General features: G+C 34.8%; 1 protein-coding gene across 1 annotated transcript; it reads right to left on the bottom strand.

The window, feature by feature from the left end:
- Positions 1-283: 283 nt before the first annotated feature.
- Positions 284-10267, bottom strand: LOC131075494 (putative leucine-rich repeat receptor-like serine/threonine-protein kinase At2g24130). The gene is made up of 4 exons (XM_059221056.1): positions 9869-10267; positions 9397-9542; positions 894-3352; positions 284-806 (listed from the first exon to the last, which is right to left on the bottom strand). The coding sequence occupies exons 1-3, from the start codon at positions 10265-10267 to the stop codon at positions 907-909; spliced, it is 2991 nt and encodes a 996-aa protein (XP_059077039.1). The 3' UTR covers positions 284-806; positions 894-906.
- Positions 10268-10796: the final 529 nt, after the last annotated feature.

The following is a 10796-nucleotide window of genomic DNA, read 5'->3' as shown; positions in this document are numbered from 1 at the left end:
TTAAAGGTCTTAATTTTGAATGAATTCTGTAAGAAGTTCCATCATCCATCATTTAATTTAATCGTTCTGAAAAAATAATTCTTAAACTTTTGATTATGAAAGGGAAATAATTCTTTAATTTAATAGTTTGTATTGACAACATCATACTTTCTCAAACTAGTGTAATGAAAACACATGATTTGGTACAACTTACAACCTCAAAGAACTACAATTTACAACAAAGACTCCAAACTTAAATGCATATGGGTATTATGTTAAATGATTCGAGAATTTACAGGTGGAATTGACAGGAAAGAAGACAAATTTGAAATTGTCAAACATAAAGGACTAAAACTTCTTAATGGAAGTTACAAACATCTAAAATGTAGAACTTTGACTGTCAGATGCTAATGTTCCTGTTCCTGTTCCTGTGGGATTGGTATTCTCCAGGAGTTCTGATATGGTGGATGTTAAATTGGAAGCAGCTGCACCTCCCATCAAAGATGTCTTCAGCCTCTCCAAGGCATTGCCTACATCTATTATGGATGGCCTTTCTCTTGGTGATTCACTACTACAAAGCAAACCAACATGAATGAAAGAAATTAAACATTTATTGTCTTCCATGTTTTCATTCACATCTCTCCATAGCCCGCTATCAACAATTTCTGCCAGTCTGTCTGGAAAAGCTGACCTCACCCACTTCTGCAAGCTCATGTCTCCCACAAACATGTCATCACTTGGCCTCTTCCTTGTAACCATCTCTAATATCCGAATTCCATAACTGTAAACATCTCCCTTGATAGAAACATTCCCACCCAATCCATACTCTGCAATCAAATTTTATTCATTAAATTCTTAAAAAGCTAATATATAAAATGGTAAAGTCAATATAAGGGAAACTCAAAATTTTTTACCTGGAGCAATATATCAATTAGATCCTCTAAGTGCAAAAGTTGTTGTACTGAGTGAATCTATGGAATTTGTAGTAGTTAAACGGGATATACCAAAATCAGTGACAAGGGCTGTCATGTTGGCATCCAAGAGCACATTGCTAGGTTTTAAATCACAGTGCACAATTTGTAGAGGACAGTTATGATGTAAGTATTCCATGCCATGGGCTACATCTACAGCAATGCTCAAACACTCACTGAATCCCAATTTACAAAAGCCTTCATCATCCCTGTCAGGGTGCAAATGTTTTTCCAAGCTTCCATTACATGCAAATTCAAGAACCAAATCTTTCAAGTCAGGGTAGAAAAATGCACTTGTGATTCTAATCAGGTTACGGTACCGAATCCTCCCTAACAATTTACACTCTCTTTTAAAACTCTTCTGAGCCTCTTCATTTTGCAAATTAAGAATCTTGATGGCAACAATCTTACCATCCCTCAAGATGCCTTTGTAGACAGATCCAAAGTTACCCGCGCCAAGCAAGTTTGACTCATCAAATCCAGATGTCGCAATGACAAGATCTTGATGAGAGAATTTTGGATAGCCCAGCCTTTGAAAAATAAAGCTTGAGGTACGGACTTGTTGCCTTGAAAGTTTAAGCCTCCATACAATTCCTATAATGAAGCAGCATAATACAAATCCGATGGTTCCAGCAACTGATAAGACTACTTTTTTGAGTGGGAAATGTTTTCTCTGGGTCAGATTTGCGCAGGGAGGCAATGAATAATTTTTTGGGCCACATAGTCCAGTGTTCCCCATCAACAATATTACAACAGTGCTATTTGGAAACAACCCTTCTTCTGAAATCTGCCCTGAAAAATTATTGAAAGAAAGATCCATTTCTAGGAGATTTCGTAATTTGGAGAGTGAATCTGGTATTTGACCTACAAAGACGTTGTGGGACAGATTTAGACGCTCTAATGCTGTGCAATCTCCTAGAGAAATCGGAATGACCCCAGTAAGCCTATTTCCAGATACATCTATGGCTTGAGCCATTACAATTTTACTCATCTCCCGTGGCAAGGTACCTTGCAGAGAATTCCATGAAAGATTGAGGTAGAATTGCAGGTTTTTAAGGCTGGCAATGACTTCAACAGGTATCTTTCCCCCTAGTTTATTGTAAGATAAGTCAAGGAGCTCCAACTTCTGGCATCCCTCCAGACTAACGGGGATCTCCCCTGATAACTTGTTGTGATGAAGATAGAGACGTCTCAACTGCTGGGATTGACAAAGAGAATCTGGTATTTTTCCGGATAACTGATTGTGATGAAGAGATAAGAGTCCTAGATGTTGCATTTGACCTATCTCACTTGGAATGGCTCCTTCAAAATTGTTGCTTTGCAAAATCAATTCTTCCAACACATGGAATCTTTTAATTCGAGAAGGAATATTGCCGCTGAAAAGATTAACGCCTAAATTTAAGTAGGTCAAGTTTGTCAGATTGACAATCTGTTGTGGTATGCTTCCGCTTATCATTTTGATTTGTAAAGCCAAGAAATTGAGATTGGAAGACAGTTGGCCTATGGATGTGGGCAATATACCAGTGAAAGAATTGTTTCCTAGGGTTATTTGTCGCAAATGGGAGCAATTTGTGAGAGCAGTGAGAAAGGCCAATGTGTTACTGCTGTCACTCACAAGTTGATTGGTGTGTAGGAGAAGCCGGGTTAGAAAATTCAACTTACCCAGCTCCATCGGAACCGTTCCACCGAGTTGGTTTGTATCTAAATCAAGTACTTCAAGACTGGAACAATTTCCAAGAGAGTTTGGTATGTGTCCACTAAGCTGATTTCCCCTTAAATTGAGAAATTTCAAGTCAGAGAGCTTGGTACCAATTTCCCATGGAATGGCGCCATAGAGCTCATTTCGGCTCAAGTCCAATTCAACTAAGGCGGACATATTTTCGATAAAGCTGGGAATGGTGCCTGATAAGTTATTTTCAAAAAGGTAAACAAGCCGTAGGTGTGCGAGCATGCACAATTCAGGAGGAATTGGACCATAGAGCTCATTGTCGGCCAAGTCCAATTCAACTAAGGCGGACATATTTTCGATAGAGCTGGGAATGGTGCCAGATAAGTTATTTTCAAAAAGGTAAAGAAACCGTAGGTGAGTGAGCATGCATAATTCAGGAGGAATGGGACCATAGAGCTCATTTTGGTTCAAAGCCAATTCAACTAAGGCGGATATATTTCCGATAGAGCTGGGAATGGTGCCAGATAAGTTACTGTTAAAAAGGTAAAGAAGCCGTAGGTGAGTAAGCATGCACAATTCAGGAGGAATTGGACCATAGAGCTCATTTACACTCAAATCCAATTCAACTAAGGCGGACAGGTTTTTGAAAGAGGGCGGAATGGTACCAGTGAGATTGTTAACGCCCAAGTAGAGGTACTTCAAACTTGTGAGAAGACTGAGCTCAGGCGGAATGCTACCATGCAGTTGGTTATAGGAGAGTGCCAGATGATACAAACTGCGGCAAGCAGAAAGAGAGGGGGGAATGGTTCCTTGTAATTGATTTCCTTGAAGCAAGAGTACCACAGATTTGGGAGTTGGCCGAGTTGGGGCGGAATGGTGCCAGTGAGGTAATTGCCAGAGAGATCAAGGGATCGATGAGAGGAGAGATTCCCGAGCACAGGAGAGATGGTGCCGTCTAAACTCATTAGGGTTAAATTGATGGCACGGACAGAGTGAGAGGAAGGATGACAGGTGATGGCAGACCAGTTGCAAAAGGGGTGAAGGGGAGTCCAGTCCTGCAGAGAAGAGGCGTTCTTTGAAATGGCAGCTTTGAATTGCAAGAGTAATTCTTGTTGTTGTTGTTGATGATGATGAGAGAGATTGGTGAGAGAATGAGGAAGAGCGGAGATTAAAATTATGGAAAGCGTTAAAGGTAACAAGAGAAGTGCAGCCATGGTAGATCAAACTAGTGTGAGGCAGGGGAAACACACAAGGCAAGCAATTGAACAGAATAGAATGGAATGGAAGGGACAAGGAATAAATAGATTACAGTAAGGGCTCCCGTGATAGTCTTCTACTTGAGATCATTTTAAAATTAATTCGAGTTGAATTGAACAAAATTAATTTCATTGTTTCACCCACTTCATGTTCCTACCAACGCAAAATTATTATTAGTCATTGTTTCATGTGAGTGGGAAAGGCGGAGGTTTGGCTTTCTGATGTTTTCCAGTCACTGTTATTATTGCGTAACAAATAATTTTCTTTGGAGAACACTCATTAAAATTGGACTTACAATTTGGGGACCCTACAGATGAAATATTTTTCTTAATATTGGACTTAACTCTCTGGAATTTTTTTCGCCAGCATTTTAATAATAATTTTCCTACACTTTAGAAGAAAGGGGCATTGAATTTCATAGCTCGAAATTTCATGCGCACTACTGCCCAATTTGGAAATGCCAGGTAAAATTGGGAACAAATTATATTAAATATGATAGAATGCTGACTGTGATATTGATGGAGAATTTAATTGTTTTTCTTTTTTTAATTATCAAACATAAAATCAAAAGAAATTATACATCAAATTTTTTGAAAAATAAATAAATTATTTAAAATAAAAAAATAATGATAAATAAAGAATTAATTTAGAAATTGATATGAAATTGACGACTTTTGATTTGAATGATATAGGAAGAATTTTAAAGAAGAGGAAAGATGAGTAAGATGAAAATATAATTTTATTGAGTATTACTATATGATCTCATTCAGGAAAACTTTAAAATAGACTATTTTAAATAGTTTAGATGTGTCATGGATTTACTACTAAATGATATTTGAAAAATCTATGTGAAATAAGCTAGTTATTCAATTAAAATAATCATTAGAAATAATATTGGATAGAGATAACAAGGTCACTTTCCTATTACTTTCGATTATAAGATAAAACAATCTTTCATGGATAAAAAACCATACATTTTAAGAAATTATTTGATAATAAGCAATCTTTCATTACTATACTGAAAAGTAAATCAAAACTAAGTTTTTAAGAAAGAAGGTGTAGCACATGTATGAATCCTTACATATGATTGGAATATAATGAGTACACATTCTTAGAAATAACTTAATTATTGCAAACCTAACATGCATTTCCTACAAATGTTAGCATCTACTAAGCATGTCTAATAATTCTTTCTATGATTACTAAATCAGATGGTATCTCATGATGCATTTCCTATATGGCTATTTAGAAAGAAAGATTCAAACAATTTCATTATTGACTTGGATTGTATAAATCTAATTCTATTCGTATCTACTTCCTAAACATCGAACTAAATCACAACATACTAAACCTTAATTTCCATATACATAACAACCAATGAATACAATAGAGCCTACATCCTTTTATCTTGATATCGAGTTGGTGGTGATTGACTCGATTCCTTGCCCAAATCTATCTGCTTCTCTTTTGTCTACTCTCCTTCTAAACTCCTCAATAACCTTCTTATTGCTCTTATGCTTCGTAAACTATTGCTCTTCTAATAGACTATTTTCTAACTTTACTATTCCTACATCTTTTTCCTTCTCTATTCTTCTTGTTGTGTCTCTCTATCAAGCTCATACCACTATTTATCTTACTATCCTCCTATGTTAGTTGCTATTCTTTTGGCTTTTACTTAGTGTTTCTAACTATCTCGGTAGCCATATCTATTAGTCATTAAGTAATTTGAGTTTCAAAAGGTTAAGAACTCCTAAGGAATGTCTACATGTTGCCAAGCTCTACAATATCATTTTAATTCATTAGCAAACCTAATTATTACTTCTCCTCAAAGTCTAACTGTTCTCCACTAATGGTAGATGAAATGGTTACATTACTACTGACCTCCTCTGCTAACCCATCGAGTAGCATGCAAAGTTGGATTCTATTACAAACAGTTAATTGTTTGTTATGTGCATGTTTATCGCCATCGTTGCCAAGTCTCTACCATGGTTATCCATGTCAATGGATATCAACCTCCCAAACTTTAAGTCTACGTTTAGTGTTAGTTGAGGTGCCAGGTCAACCACTTTTATCGGCATCCTTACTAACACATCACACAGTCACTGACTTAAGTCTAAGTCTAAAACCCACCACCTTTTAATATATATATATATATATATATATATATATATATATATATATATATATATATATATATATATATATATATATGTATATATATATATATGTATATGTATATTTAAACATATATATATATATATATATATATATATATATATATATATATATGTAATAAATGACTATTATATATTACATGATTATATTAAAGAAAGTCTATATGTAAAAGGTTTTAGAAATAAAATATATAATCATAATTTGTATATATATATGTATATATTCATAAATACATTATTTTGAATGGTCATGTTTATACAATAAGAACATAATGACTTAAGCATAATTTCAAATAAGTACACAATTCATAATCATCTACGCATATATATATATATATATATATATATATCTCTGTGTGTGTGTGTGTGTGTGTGTGTGTGTGTGCATATATTTATACATATATATATATACATACATATATATACATGTATGTATATACATTTATATATATATATATATATATATATATATATATATATATGTATATATATAGATACATATATGTGTGTATATATGTATATCTATGTATCTATCTATATATACATATATGTATATGTATATGTATATGTATATGTATATGTATCTATGTGTGTGTGTGTGTGTGTGTGTGTGTGTGTGTGTGTGTGTGTGTGTGTGTACGATCGAATCATAGTTATCTAACTAATATGCATATAAAATTCATATCATTGTAAACAAAAAAATCATTAATAAAATTGCATTCTCTTATACAAGGGACATTAAATCATCCTATATAAGGAATGTTAAATCATTAAATCAATAACTCTTTTTTCAAAATATTTAACTAATTTTTACCCTCATAGATGAAATAAATTTAACAATTTCCATTACTCATAAAATTTCATTTCTACTTCAAAATTATGCGTCAATGCAATCATAATTGTATTTATATAACTTTTTCTACTGTGGTGTATGAGATTCCTCTAATCTATCCAAGTCCATGAGCTAAGACACTCTACCCGAGCCTTGTTCTCACCTTCATTTGCATTCACTTGTCCCTGCATCACTTGCACTCAAGAGCTCATCAGTAATGATGATCCCTAATTTCAAAACAAAAGTAACACTAGCCATTTAATTGCATTCTCATGAGTAAAGTAATATAAATCATTTCATAACATTTGCATACTGACCGCATTATCATCGTAATAAAATTTCATCTCCATTACAATTTTATTTCATAAATGAAAAGCATACATTATTTTCCTAATAACATAATTATTGAAAAAATATGGTTTGTGATATCCTTCCCCACTTGGAAGAGACGTCATCTCGATGTCTTATTATCTATCAATAAGCACATAGTAATTATACCTCATATAATATTAACCATACATCAAAGTCTCAAATATAAATAATAACAACAACATACATGCTATCAAAGTTCACATCATGAAAATCAAAATCATTGTTTCAAGGTGCCTCCTGCAATAAGAAACTGCTTTTCTAAGAAAGCAAATGAGGGAAATGATGGTCAATCATCTCAGCATCCTCCCATGTAGAACTATCCTCAGAATATTGGTCCCACTGGACCTTATACTGAGTGAAATCTCTACTACCTAGCTTCACGCTACGTTGATCTAGGATTTAGATGGGCTCCACTAGCACAATCACTAGATCCTATACTTGTAAATATCACCAATCAAGAATATGAGATGCATCAGCATGATAAGGTTTCAACAAAGAAACATGGAACACATTATGGATTCGAGCTAGAGTAGGTGGTAAAGCTAATCTATAAGCAACTGGATTAATAACTTCCAGCACATCAATGGGTCCTAGATATCTCGGTGCCAACTTTTATGATTTTCCAAACGAGATAGAGCTCTTATGAGGTTTGACTCTCAGAAAGACTCTATCTCCTCCAACAAATTGTTTGTAAGTCCTATTTTTGTTAGCATAACTCTTTTGTCTGTTAGTTGCCTCCTTCAACCCACTCTTGATCAATGTCATTTTCTCATCCATTTCCTTCAGTAAATTAGGACCAATGATGATCCTATCTTCCATTCTATCCCAACTAATAGGTGTGCGACACTTTCACCCATGGAGTGCCTCAAAAGGTTCCATACCTAAAGATGCGTGAAGAGAGTTGTTATATGCAAATTCAACCAAAGGAAAATACTCCTCCCATTTGTACTGTTTATCCATGCAATACATTCGTAAAAGATCTTCTACAACTTGATTAACCCTTTCTGTTTGGCCACCAATTTGAGGATGATATATTGAACTAAAATTCAGTTTGGTTCCCAAAGCTACATTTAATGTTGTCCAAAATATAGATGTCATCCTGGTATCCCTATCTGAAATTATGGTTTCTGGTACACCATGCAACCAAAATAGTTCTTGCACAAATTTCTTTGCAAGAACAAATGATGCATCCTTGATATTTGTAGGTATGAAATGTGCAACGTTTGTCAACTTATCCACAACTACTAAGATGGTGCCATGCTTATTTTTGCTCATAGGTAATCCTTGGATAAAATCCATACTGATTACTTTTCACTTATACTCTCTTATAACATGTTGAAATAAAAGTCCTGCTGGATGAACATGCTCAGCTTTCACTCGCTAACATTTGAAACATTATACCGCATACTCAATTACCTCTTTTCTGAGTTTAGGCCATAAAATACAAAGATCTCAAGTCAGCTACCATCTTTGATACTCCAGGGTGTCCTGAATAAGGTGTGTTGTGCACCTCATGCAATATTAACTTCCTTAACTTGCCACCTTCAGGAATGTACATTCTTCCTTGGTACCTTAAAATACCATCATGTTCTAACTCATATCCATCATAACAATGATCTAAAGGATCTTGTCCCAAGGCTTTCTTAACCCTTAGGTAATAGTCATCTTCAGAAAGATTCTGCAACACTTGTTGCTTCAAGTTTTTCATTGTAGTAACCATAGCAAATAGATGTCTTCTTCTGCTGAGAGCATTCACTACCCTATTTTCATTTCCTTTGATATATTCAATACCAAAATAATATTGACTTAGGAATTCAAGCCACCTTCCCTATCTTGCATTAAGGTTAGGTTGTGTGAAGATATATTTCAGTCCTAAGTGATCTATTTTTAGGTCAAATGGCAGACTCAAAAGCAACCACCTTTCCTTCCTACCTTAACATTGCTCCCACACCTTCATCTGAGGCATCTGTAATCACTATAAAGTGTCCATTGGGATCTGGTATAGTCAAGAGAGTTGTTGTTGTCAATCTCTACTTCAAGAGCTGAAATGACTCTTCACACTTCTCAGTCCACTCAAATCTTTTTTCCTTCTTCTGAAATGAAGTAATAGGTGTTGCTATCCTAGAAAATCCTTCCACATACTTCTTGTAATATCCTACAAGACCCATAAAACTTCGGATCTTTGAAACATTTTGAGGTGTTGGCCAATCCACAATTTCCTCTATCTTTGCAGGATCAACTGAAATTCCTTCAGCAATTATAACATGACCTAAGTAATGCACCTTTTCCTGAAAGAAAGCACACTTAGAAAATTTCCCAAAAAGCTTGCGATCTCTTAATCATTGCAAGACTGTCCTTAAGTGCTTCTTATGTTCCTCTTCATTCTTAGAATAGATCAAAATGTCATTAATGAATATAAGAACAAAATCATCTAGGTATCCTCTAAAAATGATGTTCATAAGGTTCATGAATCTTGCTGGGGCATTGGTTAAACCAAAAGGTATGACTGTGAATTCGTAGTGTCTGTACCATGTTCAAAATGCAGTCTTAGGATATACTCATCCTTAATCCTTCGCTGGTCATATCTTGATTGAAGATCAATTTTAGAGAATACCGTGGCACCTTTCATTTGGTCAAATAGTTCATGTATCCTTGGCAAAGGATATGTATTATTGATAGTTACTTTGTTTAACATCCTATAATCAATACATAACCTTAAAGTACCATCCTTCTTTATGAAGATCATTGGTGCACCCCACAAGGATACACTAGGTCTAATGAGACCTTGCCTAAGCAATTCTTGCAATTGAGCCTTAAGATCATATAATTCCATGGTTGTCATTGTATATGGAGCCTTAGATTGTGGCTCCACTCCAAGTAAGAGTTCTATAGAAAAATCAAACTCCCTTTTCGGTGGTAACTTAGTTAGGTCTTCAGGAAAAACATCCAAGAACTCTCTAAGAACTAGATAATCCTCAGGGCTTTTCTCAACATTATCCAAATCACTTACCATGATAACAATTATGGAACATCCTTTCCTTTGGGCTTTCTTGAGTTGCATTGCTGAAATGAGTCTCAATTCAAGAGGCTTTAGAGACCCAAGAATTGCAACTGGATTTCCAAAATCATCTATACAACTAATGACTTATCCTCATAGTTTACTATAACTTTATGCTCAGTTAGCCAATTGATACCTAAGATCACATAATACAATCCTAATGGTGCTACATATAGATTAACTTGAGTTTGGATACTAGGAAGCTCTAGATCACTGCAAAATAGACATGAATCTACCCTCTGCTCTACTCGATTCCCATATTGAACCATCCATGCTTTTAACATATAACAAGGTCTAATAGATAATCTAGAAAATACTTTAGGATCAATAAAACATTTAGTGACTCCTATATCTATTAAAATAGAAACTGATTGCCCAAAATGCTTACCCGTCATCTCAATAGGTGAAGCTTGAAAATCAGCTTGGAGGTTGTCAACCGTTGTGTGAATCTAATGTTGTGAATCTCCTTTTTGATTTCCTCTTT

Source organism: Cryptomeria japonica, chromosome 5, assembly GCF_030272615.1.
Source record: "Cryptomeria japonica chromosome 5, Sugi_1.0, whole genome shotgun sequence".
Lineage (NCBI taxonomy): Eukaryota > Viridiplantae > Streptophyta > Pinopsida > Cupressales > Cupressaceae > Cryptomeria > Cryptomeria japonica.
Note: the sequence above shows the minus strand (reverse complement) of the source record. Positions and strands in the feature narration are given on the sequence as shown.

Coding starts and splice junctions, on each gene's coding strand:
- LOC131075494 (XM_059221056.1), bottom strand. CDS start 10,267: ATGGTAAGTGATTTGGATAATGTTGAGAAAAGCCCTGAGGATTATCTA. Junction 9,543..9,868: donor ACCAAATGAAAGGTGCCACG/GTATTCTCTAAA, acceptor GCTTTCTTTCAG/GAAAAGGTGCATTACTTAGG. Junction 3,353..9,396: donor CTTGTAGGATATTACAAGAA/GTATGTGGAAGG, acceptor ACTGCATGGTAG/CATTCCGCCTGAGCTCAGTC.